The 14,965-nt window shown below is 39.7% G+C and overlaps 2 protein-coding genes across 11 annotated transcripts in view; one reads left to right on the top strand and one right to left on the bottom strand.

Annotated features, from left to right (window-relative positions):
- PRPF40A (pre-mRNA processing factor 40 homolog A) overlaps nt 1-8,825 on the bottom strand; it is a 57,892-nt gene extending 49,067 nt beyond the window's left edge. For 4 of the 8 annotated variants that reach the window (XM_012457049.3, XM_012457050.3, XM_064382763.1 and 1 more), the window contains exons 1-2: nt 8,409-8,825; nt 7,190-7,321 (exon numbers count right to left, since the gene is read on the bottom strand). In XM_012457049.3, coding sequence (XP_012312472.2) covers nt 7,190-7,321; nt 8,409-8,810 — 534 coding nt within the window. In that variant the 5' untranslated portion in view covers nt 8,811-8,825. The remainder of the gene's footprint in view (nt 1-7,189; nt 7,322-8,408) is intronic. The other 4 variants (XM_012457053.3, XM_012457054.2, XM_064382765.1 and 1 more) reach the window with 1 other exon arrangement.
- Nucleotides 8,826-9,042: 217 nt separating this feature from the next.
- ARL6IP6 (ADP ribosylation factor like GTPase 6 interacting protein 6) overlaps nt 9,043-14,965 on the top strand; it is a 41,747-nt gene continuing 35,824 nt past the window's right edge. The window contains exons 1-2 of one of the 3 annotated variants that reach the window (XM_064382768.1): nt 9,043-10,213; nt 11,663-11,716. In XM_064382768.1, the coding sequence (XP_064238838.1) occupies nt 9,817-10,213; nt 11,663-11,716 (451 nt within the window). In that variant the 5' untranslated portion in view covers nt 9,043-9,816. The remainder of the gene's footprint in view (nt 10,214-11,662; nt 11,717-14,965) is intronic. The other 2 variants (XM_064382767.1, XM_012457058.3) reach the window with 2 other exon arrangements.

Genomic DNA, 14,965 nt, shown 5'->3' with positions numbered 1-14,965 from the left:
CCTCACTAGTCCTTCAAGACACATGACTTAACAGAATCACTCAGATTGGGAGAAGGTTCAGATTTCCACTTTGAGTTCACTGAGGAAGAGGCAAAAGTAGATTTCCTTTTAAATCCAGCAATGCAAAATATCACATCTTTAATAACTGCTAAATACAACTAACTTGTTTAAAATAACTGATACATAATGTATGATTACTTGACCAGCCAGCGAAACAAAGTAAATACAGGTTAAGTAGCCTTTATGCGGAATGCCTGATACAGACTGTTTTGGATTTTTTCAGATTTGCAGGTATTTGCCTTTTTACCTATTGGTTGAGCATCCCTAATTCAAAATTCCACAATGTTCCAATGAGCATTTCCTTTGAGTGTAATGTTGGCACTCAAAGTTTTAGATCTTGGAGCATTTCTGGTTTCCAGATTAGGGATACTCAACCAGTATAAAATATTCATAGCCACTAGATTTCCAAATGTACAGAAATACCATATAGCCAAATCAGCAGTTAGAAGACAAAAACAGAGCTCAGAATGGCATCTCAAGAATGATCTCCTTGAGAGCAGGAAATACATCATCTGTACACTAAGCACCATACCCAAAAGACTTAAATGTGTACTGACTAAAAGAAAAATAAAGATAACAGGGAAAAGAAAAGAACGAAAGACTAGTAGTTTCTACAGGGAACATAATCTATTAATTCCTACTTACAAACCTTCACAACACAGACCTATTTCTCTAGGTTAAAAACAGGTTGGGCAGGGCAACTCATGCCTGCAATCCCAGCACGTTAGGAGGCCCAGACAGGAGGATTATTCGAACCCTGGAGTTCGAGACCAGCTAGCCAACACAGCAAAACCCCGACTCTACTAAAAATACAAAAATCAGCTGTTCATGGTGGTGTGCACCTGTGATGCCAGCTACTTGGAGAACCCAGGAGGATGAGGTTGCAGTAAGTGGAGATTGCACCACTGCACTCCAGCCTGGGTGACAAACAGGCTTTCTCCAAAACAAACAAACAAAAAAAACCCAAAAAATCCTGAGTACACTGCTATGGTTTATGCACATGTACCAAATGTTTTCTTTTTTAAAGATGGAGTCTTGCTATAGTTCTCAGGCTGGAGTGCAACCGTACAATATCAGCTGACTGCAACCTACACCTCCCAGTTCAAGGGATTCTCCTGCCTCAACCTCCCGCCTCAGCCTCCCAAATAGCTGAGATTACAGGCATGTGCCACCATACCCAGCTTATTTTCGTATTTTTCGTAGAGATGGGGTTTCACCATGTTGGTCAGGATGGTCTCGAACTCCTGACCTCACATGTTCCACCCGCCTCAGCCTCCCAAAGTGATGGGATTACAGGTGTAAGCCACCATGCCCAGCCTCAAATCTTTACTATTAATACTATTAGTCTTGTCAGCAATATTCCTAACAAGCCTAATTTAAAAATCAAAGGTTAATCTGTTGATTTGTTCCCTCTCTTTGATCCACTATCTAATGAATACATTCATTATACTCTAGAAGCTGCTTCATTTACGTATATGGTGTGTTAATACTAACTTATTTTGATGCTGCCTTTTCCTGCTGAAGAGTAAACTAAAATAAAGGGCCCTAATTCAGCATTTCTCACAAAATGCTAATTCCATACAGTGTGCTAGATAAAGCAAAACAAACAGATAAAGGAGTTAGAGAAACTAGGGAAGTGGGGATTGGGGGAGATGGTGAAATAAAACAGAAATACTGAGTAAAAATTGTAAAGAGCTTCTGCAAGACTTCTAACCATCTTAGTAAATATTATGCCTTGTGAATTTCAAAGGGGAAAGGGGAGATGCAGGTCATTCTTCCAAACTGATATGGTCTTCCTTAAATATTTCCACACTTAGTTTGTGACTAGATGAGTTCATATTTAAATGAACTACTATCTAAAGATAATGAAAATAAATTTCTGTAGTCTCACTAGTAACATCTGTCTAAAAATCTAACCATATTCTGTCTAAAATTTACACACTAGGTCTGAGTTATTTCTTAAAAGCACTCACCTGAGTCATCCACATGCACCCAGAAGGTACCCAGATTCAAGAATTACGAGCAGATAGCCTAAAAAACAAAAATTCTATCTCTTTTTTGTCACTGACTAATGCCCAATTCAATGGCCTGGATCCTGTAGCTACTCAAAAGTAAGGGTAATTCAGAAGGGACAACAATAAGTAAATCTGTCAAATCAGTCATGTAAGTCTAAGCTACCAATATACTGAATTTCTCTGCAAAGCTTACATTTTACTTTATCATTTCCTCTAGAGTATGGAAAACATCTGTGGCAAAACTTTTTTAAAAAAATCATCAATTAAGTCACATTTGCCTATATTTTCAAATACAGTCATTCCTTGGTATCCTGATGGGACTGGTTCCTGGATGACACCCTCCATACTAAAGTCTGAGGATGCTCAAATCCCTTTTATAACATGGCACAGTATTTGTGTGTAACTCACACACATTCATGTACACTTTACCTCTAAATTACTTATAATACCTTATACAATGTAAATCCTATGTAGAGAGTTGTTATACTATATTTTTAAAAATTTGTATTTTTCATTGTTGCTTTTTTTTAAAGACTATTTTCCATCCATAGTTGCATGAATCTCTGGATACAGAGGTTCGACTGTAAATGGAAGTATTTTATTCTCCAAACAAAAATTATTTCATGTTATTTATCTTCCATTTTTGTCAAATGAAAACGAAAGAGTAAAGAGGCAGACACGAAAAACAAGAATAAGTAGTAACAACGTAAAGTCACAAGTAACCAATGGAAACAGTCACATGTAACACCGACTGACTTATGGGCTTATACTGCAGGAAAGAATACCTGTGTATTTGTTTCATTCATTCAACAAGTATTTTACTGAGCACCCACGATGTGCCAAGAACTGTGCTCAGCACCTACAGGCTTTTTAAAAAGCACAGAACAGAGCCCCTGCCCTCTAAGAGCTTACAATCTATTACTTGCTGGAAAATTAAAGCAAGTAAGAAACCATAAAACAAGTTAATAAGTGCCAAAATAAGTAAAACGGTAAGAGTTACGGGCAGATTACATATGTTCTTTAATAATCTGAAGGGGAGGTACATGTTGACAAAAGTTATTTATGAGAAGCTTTTGGAGAAGCAGGACTTGAAGTAGTAGAACATAAGTAACAAGGCAAAGTTCATGGTGATAGTGAGCTGGGGGCAGGAGGGTAAGAACAGTGGAAGTGTGAAGTTGTGAACTAATATAATCAAGATACTCTGAAAACACCAGCCTAAATTCAAATTAGGGAGTGTGAAGACATGCAGCCTTGAATCCTGCTTTGACATGTACTATGGGAGATTATTCAAAGTTAAGCTGTGGAATTTAGATACTATGTTATTGGCAGTGAAAATACTGGAGATTCTTGGGCAAAGAGATAACACACTGAAGTCTAGAGGTTGTTGGGGGGGCATCCTTGAAGCAAGAAAACCAACTCAACTCAAAAACTGTTGAATAACCTAGGCATGGGAGAGTGATGACTTGGGCTCATGTGGTAGCAGGAATAGAAATAAAATAAGATCTGTTAGAGCTAGCCTTACTCAATATAGGAACAAGAAAGTAAAATTCATTTGTAAAAAGCAATTATTTATCAGTTTTCTGACCAAAGACCAAAAAAAAAAGGCACTGAATGAATAGAATTAGGGAAGCATTACTAAAGGAATTTTCTATTTTTTTATTTCCATATCATCCCATAAAATCTGTTATCTACTCTTACCAAATTATCTGAAAGGAATCATAGGCTATTAGAGCTGAAAGGGACCTTAAGTCGCTTAGTCTATTCTTCTCATTGGAAGAGAAAAATGAAGACTCAAAATAGGGGAAAACAAAAGCCAGCTAGTAGGACTCTCTGAGGCAAAGGCATAATCATCTGTGATAAAGATGGCAGGATTTGCATGTCCTTTGTGTAGAAAAGACAAAAGAGTAAGACATGAAAACATTATTTACTATAAACACTGAGGAAGAAAGAAGACAGCCTCACATATAATTTTATTTTGATAGAAATCTCTACAGAAAATCCTTATTTTATTTTATTTTTTTGAAATAAGATCTTACTTTGTCACCCAGGATGGAGTGCAGCGGTGTCATCTTGGCTCACTGCAGTCTCGAATTCCCAGGTTCAAGCAATCCTTCTGCCTCAGCTCCCTAAGTAGCTAGAATAACAGGCACATGCCACCATGCCCAGCTAATTTTTTTTTAATATTTTTTGAGGGATGGGGTTTCACCATGTTGCCCAGGCTGGTCTCAAACTCCTAAAGCTTAAATGATGCACCTGTCTTGGCCTCCCAAAGGGAAATTTTTGAGTACTGCTATCCAGAAGGGAAAATTCTTTATCTTTCTCTACTAACATGGTTTTTTTAACCAGTGATCCCTCAAAGCATCTTAAATCACATATTATTTAAAGCTTAAACAATTTGTAAGGTCTCTTTCAGCTATAAGATCCTATAACTCTAAAAGTATGACTTTCCTATAATGTTACATAGAGTAAGAGACAAATTTAATCTATAATATAAAAAACTGAAATAAACCTAAAAGAATATTAAGCTCAATTTGATAATCATCAAACATTTATTACTACTAAGAGTCAGCCTAAATGCATGAGATGGCATTCTAGGTCATCTCACAAATTAAAAAAAAAATTGACCACACCACTTCTTTAAGGTAAATAACTTGATGCATTTGAGAAATTATGAACCCTGCTTCCACACATCATTATGTTACACAGTCTGCATATCATTTTACAAACAAGTTTTAAAATTTCATTTAATATTTGGTAACATTCCAAAGACCACAATCATTTGGCAAGTAAAACTGCCACCAATGTTAAGTCTTTAGCTGGTCCCAGCATGAGATGTTCATGCAAAGCAGTCAATACATGAAGGTTTTCATAACCTTCAGTCCCAAAGTCTAAAGAAGTTGTGAACCGACTTTTTAAAACTGCATGGCAGAACCCTCCCAATTGTCACTACTGTGAATGGTACAGACATCCTGCTTCTTCTCAATTATCTTCTGACCACTTCTCATCAGTACTTCTGAGAGTGGCAGAAGAAATAATACAGGAAAAAAGGATCAATGGTGCTATTTGTTATCACCTTTAATTTTTAAAGCAATGTTTACAGAGTTTCAAATAAGATTTCTGATTTGAGAATTCAAATTATCCATGCTCTCCCAGTCTGTTACAAAGCTAAAATAAGAATTTGCTTTACCAAGATTTGGGCCCTATATTTGTTAGTGAGACATTAAGGGGAGAAAAGGGAATGATATAATTCTGACAAAAACAGTGGAGATTCTTTTGGGACTTTCAAAGCGTAACTCTCACTAAAGCATTCATTTATTATACAAACAGGAGCCTTCAGAGGGAGAAGAATTCTAAACATCTAAATAATCAGGTATACTTAAAGGCAAGTGGCATATATTAGCCTAAGCAGAAGAAAACCACACCAAAAAAAAAAAAAAAATTAGTTACTTGAATGGATGTGTACCAAGTAGCTAGTAAACTTACTAGAAAGATGGTCACTGATATAGCTAAAGAGAAAGGGCCATAAAGCAAACTGTGACCAGCTTATGTCAATGAGATACATGAAAGTACTTTTAAAAAATAAAATCTGTATTTTTTTTTTTTTTTAACTGGAAATATGACTAGCTGGTATCTTGGTTTTGGTAGTGCAATAATAGCACCATTACAGCAAGGGTAAGCAGGTCAATCCCTTGCAAAACTTACCTTGATTGGCCCAATGGAAACAGAAGGCCCCAGAAAAGAGAGAAGCATCTGGCAGTAGCAAATTGTTTTATTTTATCTTTCTGTGGAAAGAAACTAATTTTAAATAAGAACCAGAGCATTTAAAGAATAAATATTTTTAAAGCTCATTATCTAGTTAGAGCAGCTCTACCATGAAAACAAGAAGAGCTCCTTGCTGCTTAGAGATGGAAAGAAACAGAAGAGGAATCAAAGTTGTTTCTCCATCACCTAGAGAGTTTTAAAATTTGTGTTATTCTAGAGTAACAGAATAAAAGGCTCTTTTATTTAAAGAACTCCTGCAGGCAGAATCTTTTGGGGCTGGTGCCTTAGAACAATTTTTTTTTTTTTTAACAAAATTAAGGGCAATATTCCAAATAAAAAAAAAAGGCAATCACTTGACATTAAGCCCTTCCACTCTTAAGGTTAAGTAAAAAGAGACAGACACATAGCAAGCTCCTTTTCCCACTGCAATTTCACCAGTAACTTTAACCATGAAAGCTTAAACAATTATCAAACAATACTAATTAGCAAAAGATCACATGAAATTGGCTTCCAAAATATTTTGTTAGCCTAAATTTTTGATGATTTATGGAAATACTCAAATGGAAATAACCCAGCTACCAAAAGATTATAGAACTTAACATGGAGCACAGAATTACTCATGGTAACTGAACTTGTTACCTTTCTTGGATGCTTCTCTAGAACTCAGTTCTACCGAAATCACTAAATCAGCATTAAAACCTTTTGATCCAAATCACTCCTACAAAATGTCCATTTACAATTTATGCTAGAGATGGAAGGGACAGCTCAAAAGCAGGAGTGTACAAGCAATAAGCATTAAAAAAAAAATAGTGTAAGTGGAAAATGAACTACCTATTTGGCATTGTCCTATGAACAATCAGAACTATAGAGCACAAACTCCCTACCCTTCCTCAGCCTCCTCCAGCACAGAAAGAGGAAGATATTTCAGGAATAAAATCCCCTCTAAGCCAAAGGCCTAAACAATTGCTATTTTCAGATTCTATTTATTTACATGGTCCACCGAAATCAGTTATATTGCTCTATCAGATAATATTTACTCTTAGAACATTAACTTCAACGGGCATGCTTGAAAAAATAATCATTAAAAAATAAAAGCCTGGATGCACACTGTTACTTTAAAATAATAAAGAAAAAAATTCTTTTCTTGAGTTCATCAGTAAATTTCTCAGACTTTTTTTCATTACATTCAAACTTCTGTTAGTCATGATTCAACATTTGGCTTATTTGAAATTATTCAGGCATAAACTAATTCTTAAACAACTATAAGTATTGACCTAGATTTTGAAATCTTGACAGAATATCTGAGGCAAAAACAAATAAATAAGTGCAAAATAAAACAAAAACATCCTTACTTGTCCCATTGGTGGCCCTCCCATAGGGGGCATCATCTGTGGCATCATTCCGTGAGGTACAGGAGGCATATTTGCTCTCTGACTCATAGGGTGCATTCCCATTGGGGCATAATGCATGCCAGGGTGCCCCATCTGAAAAACAGTGAACATTTTTAAATGAGCAAATAACACTAAATGCTTCTCAAAAATCTCATTTCAACAAATCAGTTATCTGCGACAATATTAAGCTTATGTGTAATCACATAATTGGATCAGTCTATACTTTAAACAAAATGCATTCTGCTAGTATTTAAAACGAACTTGCAAATTCCATAACAAAAACAGGAAAAGTTAAGATGATTACTGGACAGCTGCATCATAGGTTTTCTATTTTTTATTTTTTAAGCATTGACTTAATCAGCTACTAATTGGCTTACTATGCTTGGAGGATATATATTAAATGCTAATTTTAAAACTGTTTTGGTGAAAACAACAACTCTTCTATTTCATGCAGATATACAAGATAGCCAGCTATTGTTACTTTGTAAGACTACTGATTTTAAACTTTAAAATGCTCTATCAAACTAACTCAGGTGAGAGCCGGTCTTACAAAACACAAACAGTATGGGTACCCAGGGTCAATTCACTCCTAACAAACTTATTTTCTAACATAACCTTTAAAATAGTTAAAATTCTCCTGCCAAAAATACATTTCCAAAGACTAAGGTTCTGTCACTCACGGACACTAAATGCAAATAACTAATTCATCCATTTTAACGCATTATAAAAAGACAACTACGTTCTTTACCGATGAATCCATTGTTCCATGTTTTAAATTAAAGCCAGGTAATTATCTCCTGCCAATTGTCCCAAGAGTTCCCCCTGCAGACCACCACCACGACTAATGAAAACAAATTTTGGCAGTCGCTGTTAAAGTCTTACAGAATCAAGTCCCTGCTCCCCCCTCTCAGCTAAATCGGGCCTAAAGCTCCAAGACGCTCACCCCGCCCAAGAACCAGCACCTTCACCACGCATCTGTTTAGGCCAAGCCCACGGGGAACTTCTAGGGTTTCCCATCCTTCTCTTTGTGTAACCCCACCCTCCAATTCGCTCCCTCAGAACATATCCCACCATCTCGAGTTCTTCCTTCATCCACTCTTCTCCTTTCGGAGAAAGCTTCCTGTTTCTCTCACTCCGTTTTTCATTGTGCCGCCTACCCCCTGCCCCACTGATCCCTTACCGAGGGCCGTCTCCTCAGGAAGCCGTCAGCAGAGACCCAAGAGCCGGAGCAGAGGCTGGAGCCGGACAATCTCCGCTCCCCGTCCCCAGGACCCTGCGAGGGAGGATGGCTCTCCATTTCACTCACCATGAGGCCTCCACGCTCAGCTCCCGTTCCTGGCCTCATCGTCGGGCTCAGACTGCTCCGCCGGCGGCCACTGCCGCTACACATACCAACAAGAAGCGATCTGAGTGGCTGGCGCCAGCTGGGGCTAAAGGTTAAAGGCTGCCCAGCGTTACGGGGCGGGATCAGCGGGGCCAACAGGCTGACAGGCTTCCCCGCTGTCCAATCAGAATGCGCCGCCGACACGCAGCTCCGCGGCGATTCGCCCCCAGCCTCAGCCTCATTAGGCGTCGCCTGCATGGAGTAGGGAGGAGGACGGAGGAAGTTTCTGCGCCGAGTCCTCCGTCGGGAAAACTCTACCAACTTCCCCAGGGGAAGGGACGACAACCGTGTCCCAGCTTCCCGAGCTTAGACCGCCTCACCCCCGTAGGGGGTGGGGCAGTGGGGGCCTGCCACCTTCACCCTCCCCGCCCGAGTTACGTGCGCCCCACAAACCTGAGGCCGCCAGGAGTAGGGTGGTGGGGGCGGGGGTTAGCAGCCTCTAGTGTTAGCGGTGGCTGGGGCCGTATGCGCGCGCGCGGTGCTCGAGGCGGAGGGGAGGGGGCGGGGAAGGTGAGAGGTGAAGTTCCGAGGCGAGGGTTCGAGCTCCGTACGCACCAGGTGGAGAGCGCGCGCTGGGGCTAAGTGGGAAGCAGGCGTGTCGAGCAGCGTGAGGGAAGTTGTGGTACGGTTGGGGAGAACCACACTAAAGGGAGATAGGGGTGAGTAATTAAGGCACCGCGAGAGCGCGGGACAGAGAGCTGCCCTTAATTGGGGAACCTGGAGAAGAGTGTGAGCGTAGCGGGGAAGAAGGGAGAGAGCAAATAGGTTCGGGATGTGTGTCAGAGGGTGCGAGCAGGCGCTAGGACCCGGCGTTGGAAAGATGCGGCTTTGGGGTTGTCGGGGCGTGCGGTCCCGTTGGTGACGCGGCTGTGGCGGAGGTCTCCGGCCGGGACGAAGCGCTGCAGGGAGTCGAGACTTGACTGCCTTTGGCCTCCGCTCACTTCTCCCTGCGCGCTTTTCCGCTCCCCTTTCCGGCTACAGCTTTGGGGTCGACCTCTGGCCCAGGAACATTCCGCCTGTACTCTGGCCCCACGACTTCCTTTGCGCCCCGCCGCCCATCCTTGCTCTCCGCGGTCCACCCCTGGGCTCCGAGACCTGGTGGTGGCGGCCAGGGCGACACCCGGCCGCGGATTGGCTGTTACATACACTGGGCGGGGCGGATGGGAGAGGCTCGTTCTCCGCGGGTTTCACTGTCTTTCGCGCCATGTCGTTTGTGGAGAGCGGGTGGCGGTCGGCTTTGCGCCGCCGCGGTCCCGGCACCCCGGCCCCTTTGGCTCGGTCGAAGTATTCCGCCTTTACTCAGGGGGACGGTTGGGGTGAAGGCGAAGTCGACGAGGAGGGATGCGACCAAGTGGCCCGCGACCTGCGGGCGGAGTTCTCGGCTGGGGCGTGGTCAGAGCCCAGAAAGGGCTCGCTACTCCCGCCGGCCGCGGACGGGTCGCCCGTTCTGCCCGATAAACGCAATGGTATCTTTCCGGCGGCTGCGGGCAGCAGAGCCCAGCCTCGGCGATGGCCGGTCCAGGTCCTCTCTATTCTCTGCTCGCTGCTCTTCGCCATCCTTCTCGCCTTCCTCCTCGCCATCGCCTACTTGATCGTTAAAGGTATTAAAGCCAAGGCCTTGAAAGTCTGTCCCGAGTAAAGTTGAGCCAGGGTGTGGCTCTCGCCTGCACCCATCTCCCTTTCTCTCGCGCTGCCGAAGCCCGCAGGCTGACAGCTGCTTTCACCCATCCTTATTTGCATCTTTCTTTGCTCTCTAGCCCTTTGCCTTTTATAATTGTAAAGTCCTGATCCATGATCAGGAGACCCGTTTTTAAAAAGGATCTTTTGATTAAATGGGTACTCTTGAAGAAGTATCTTCGAGTCCTTGAACATGGGGAATGAAATATTGGCAAAATTAAACAAAACGCGAAACACCCACCATTAAAAGGAGACTATGAAAAGTGCGTATAATTAAAATAGGCTATATGTGTTCAGTGGCCTTCATCCACAAATAAAGATGTGCTATCCACCAATTCCGCTATACATAGAATCCTGAGGGACAAAGATTTCCATCGCATAGTCCAAGTTTCTACTTTTGTAGGTAGAATAATTAGCCTCTCTTAGCATTTAAGTTTGTATCCAGGTGTAGTGTACAGAGCTCTATTGCAGGAAGTGTAGTTAATTATTTTTCTCTCTGAAATTGAAATATTGGCCAGTTGAAAGTTTATTCCAAGGCATACGGTTGTATAATTTAGTTGACCAGTGTATATTGCAGTGGAAAGAAGCAAAGTTAAGTTTAAATTTCTATTCTTACTAGTTTGTGACCTTTGCCAAGTTACCGAAAAAAAAAAAAAAAAAAAAACCAAAAGAACTTTGTTGTATGAAAAGCACTCAAAACACTGTCACTGAAGTGTTACCATTGTACTTCATTAATTATCATTAAATCTATTTAACTCCAGTTTTTATTTGTCCTCATTGCTTCCCAGCTTTTAGTGGGCTGCAGATGGCATGGGTCTAAAACCTTTTACCTCTTCATAAAATGCTAAACTGTGAATGTTCATAAAATGGAAACTGTCAGTCTTAAATGATCGTCTGCCAAGGTTTCATTTCTTTATCATTCCTTTCCCCCACCATTTTTTCCCTTTTTTGCAATCCTGATAGTTTTGTCTCCTGGTTGGTTTATTTCTCTTTTGCTCAGACATTGCCTTTATGTCATTAAGTCACAAAACCATGAGTGAAATTCAATTGCAGAAGACATTGAACTGCTTATTTTGAAGAATGGAGAAAGGAACTGAAGTCGACCTAGTATGCTTTTTAGTCTTCACAACAACCCTAGGGAATAAACAGTGCTCCCATTTTATGTACAGTTACATGGCTGTTGGCTCCTTTAGTGGTCAACAGTGTTCACTTGTTTGCTGAAGGTCACATAGCTAGTAAATTGAATCAGACTTTGAGCCCAGTTCTTAACTGATTTCAGAGCACTTTCCACAGCTCTACAATACCTTCACGGCCCTTGAGTTACTTTTCAAATTATATTACTTTCCTACCTAAGCCCCTCTTTGTATTTACAGAGTTGCATGCTGAGAATTTGAAAAATGAAGATGATGTAGACACTGGGCTATTAGGTATGGACTTAATTGTCGCTTCCTTTGGTTTTGAGCTCACTTTTGTGTTTCCAGATCATGTTTGAACTAAATTTGGGATAAAATACTTAATATATTTCTATGTGCAGTCATTCAGTCTTATATTTTTCATTTGCATATGTTTGTGATAAATGTATTAGATTTCCTTTATATATATGTGGAGTATATGTATAGATATATGGTATATTTGCTATAATATTTTAATGGGGCCAGGTGCAGTGGCTCACATGTATAATCCCAACACTTTGGGAAGCTGAGGCTGTAGAATCCCTGGAGCCCAGGAGTTCAAGACCAGTCTGGGCAACATAGTGTGACCCTGTGTCTACAAAAAATAAAACAAAATTAGCCAGGTGTGGTTTTACTCGTGACTGTAATCCCTGCTTGGGAGGCTGATGTGGGAGGATCATTTAAGCTGGGAAGTTCAAGGCTGCAATGAACCATGATTGTTAAACTGCATTCCAGCCTGGGCCACAGAGTGAGACCCTGTCTCAAAAAAGCAATAATTTTTTTTTCTTTTTTTCTTTTTGTCTTAAACAATAATAATTTTTTAATGGGTACTGGTGTGTGGATATACCACACACACTAGTAATACATTTTAAACACAACTGCATGTGACTCAGGTCCAGAGAATATTTAACGTTTCCTAATTACCTTCTGGAAGAGGTTTACCACAACTCTTCTCTGGAATTTAAAAACGAAAGAACTTCCTCCCTATCTTAGCAAAGGTAAATAATGTCTTAAGTAGGTTTTAGGAGGAATTTAAGTTCAAATTTCTTTATGTGCAGCATTGATTTTTTTTTAAAAAAGCATTGACTATCCTTGCACAGGTTAATGACTAGGAGAGTCAGACCTCAGTTTCTGCAGTGTCTGTTGAATGCTATATAGTGCACGGGTTTCCAGTGAAAAAGATTATACTATATTTCTCTCCACCAAAATGATTTTGAAAAGTTAAAAACTTTACCTGTCCAGCATGTTTTACTTCTTTTTGCTATAATTTGATTTGATCACTCTAAATTGGGGAAGGGAGATCAAACTTAATCACTCTATATTTGATCAAATGAATCAAATAAGTCATTTGATGTGATCACTTTAAATTAAATCATTTGATCAGTGTAGATAGGTGGTTGAGATACTACAATACATGTCCTCCCCTCTCCCAATTTTTGCTAAACTCTCTAACCTACCACTTTATGGCTATTTACCCATATGGTGATATGGGCAGAAGGTGAAATATGAACCCTTTATCTTCAAATTACAAAGAAGTTGGTTTCCTAGATATTGCATGGAAACTTGTCTGTTCTTGTCACCTTCTTGCATGAGAAAACATGGTTTTTAGTTACTCATTTTATCAGTGTACATTTTGCATTGCTTTATCTCTAGAAATAAGCCAAGAGTATTAGGCTTTTCATAGCTTTTATTGATCTGTCATCTCTTGATATAGTGGAAACAATGTTTCAAACTAGTCATGAATTCTAACCTTTTGCTGTTTAAAAGTTGTAATGGTTTCTCATTTAGGAATAGAATGAGTGGCAGTTGTTATCTAAAGGAATAGCTTGTTCAATATCAAAAGGAATGTGATAGATCTTTTGACATGGTCCTGCTTCCTTTTCCACTTAGGGTTAAGTAATCCTGTATTGCTTTTAGGTATACATGATACTTAATATTTTTACTGCATATAGGAAAATCATTAAGATTTTACTAATGGCATGAATTTACTATCAAGAGTCAGGAATAAGCAGAAAGTGTTGCATCTTTATGGTGGGAAAAAAAAAAATCCCAACAACTATGCCAAAACAAAGCTCATTGTTTTGAGCCAATACTCCAGTGGTCAGATGGAGAATAAAAATAGTAAGTATCATTTAATGGGCTAATTCAATCAGTTTCCTGGAGGTTAATTTTAAAGAATAGTTACAGCAAATATATGTATTATAACATGTGGATAGAGAGTAGTCTTCTCTACCAGAAGAGGATTCTTAAAAATCTGCTTCAGTGAAACAGCACCACGGTGATTAAGTTCTTATTAGATTGAGGTGATTGGTGCCCTGGTCCACACCTGTAATCTCAGCACTTTGGGAGGCTGAGGTGGGCAGATCACTTGAGATTAGGAGTTCGAGACCGTCCTGGACAACATGGTGAAACCCTGTCTCTACTAAACATAAAAAAAAAAAAAATTAGCCGGGCATGGTGGCACAGGCCTGTAATCCCAGCTCCTCTGGAGGCTGAAGCAGGAGAATCACTTGAACTGGGGAAGCAGAGGTTACAGTGAGCCAAGATTGCACCACTGCATTCCAGCCTGTGTGACAGAGTAAGACTCTGTCTCAAAGCAAAACAGAAGAAAAGATGGAAGTGATTGTGGTAACACCTGCTCTTTTCTTCTAAGCTGCAATTCTCTACTGTTTTCAAGAAAAATACAAGTTAGCCTATTTACAGAATTTTTTGAATTGACTGCTCTCCTCTGATGAAAACTCCTCTTGAGATAATTGATAGCTGAAAAGGTAGGATGGTTCTCTCAAACTTGACATCCATCTAAATCAACACTGAGTTGGTTAACTTAGATATCAAGAAAAATTGCCTCATTCATTAGTTTACCCCTAGGAGATGCCTATGAAGTTATATCCTTTTTACAGTTGATAAAAAAGTTTTCACCTGAAGAAACAATTTGAAATATTTAATAAAAAAATGTTGAAGTCATGATAATGACTTTATTATATTTCACTATTTTGCACTGTTTATTAGGAACCTCATAGCCAGTTGTAATAATGTTTGATTGTTTTGTATATTACCCTTAATTTTTTGGCATACTTATTACTACCCATACATGCTATTATCTTAATATTTCCATGACTCATACTTAAAATTTATGCAAATTGCTTCAATTCTTTGTTTGAAAGTAAGTTGATTTTTATAAAAAATAAATGTGAACACAGTGACTGCTCTACCATGAAACAGTAGTTCTCTCTTTCTAGACAGACTGGTAAAAATTTTGTACACTGCAGAATTTTTATTGCAATTTAATCCTAGTCCAAGTTTGGCATAGCACTCAGTAAGAACAGATTATAGCAACAATTCTCATTCTGGTATGGGTAACAATCACTTGGGGACTTGCTTTCTAAAAAGCACCTGTAGATTTTGTTTCAGCCATCATGATTTCATGGTGCAGAACATTAGAGTGTTAAAAAATGTCCAAAGAGAAAGGATGTATTGGAGGTGGCCCATCCTCTTAAAAAGATA

The sequence above is a fragment of the Aotus nancymaae genome, unplaced genomic scaffold (genome assembly GCF_030222135.1).
Source record: "Aotus nancymaae isolate 86718 unplaced genomic scaffold, 86718_ANA_hifiasm-v0.15.2.pri h1tg000029l, whole genome shotgun sequence".
Classification (NCBI taxonomy): Eukaryota; Metazoa; Chordata; class Mammalia; order Primates; family Aotidae; genus Aotus; species Aotus nancymaae.
This window is presented reverse-complemented; position numbering and strand designations above follow the sequence as displayed.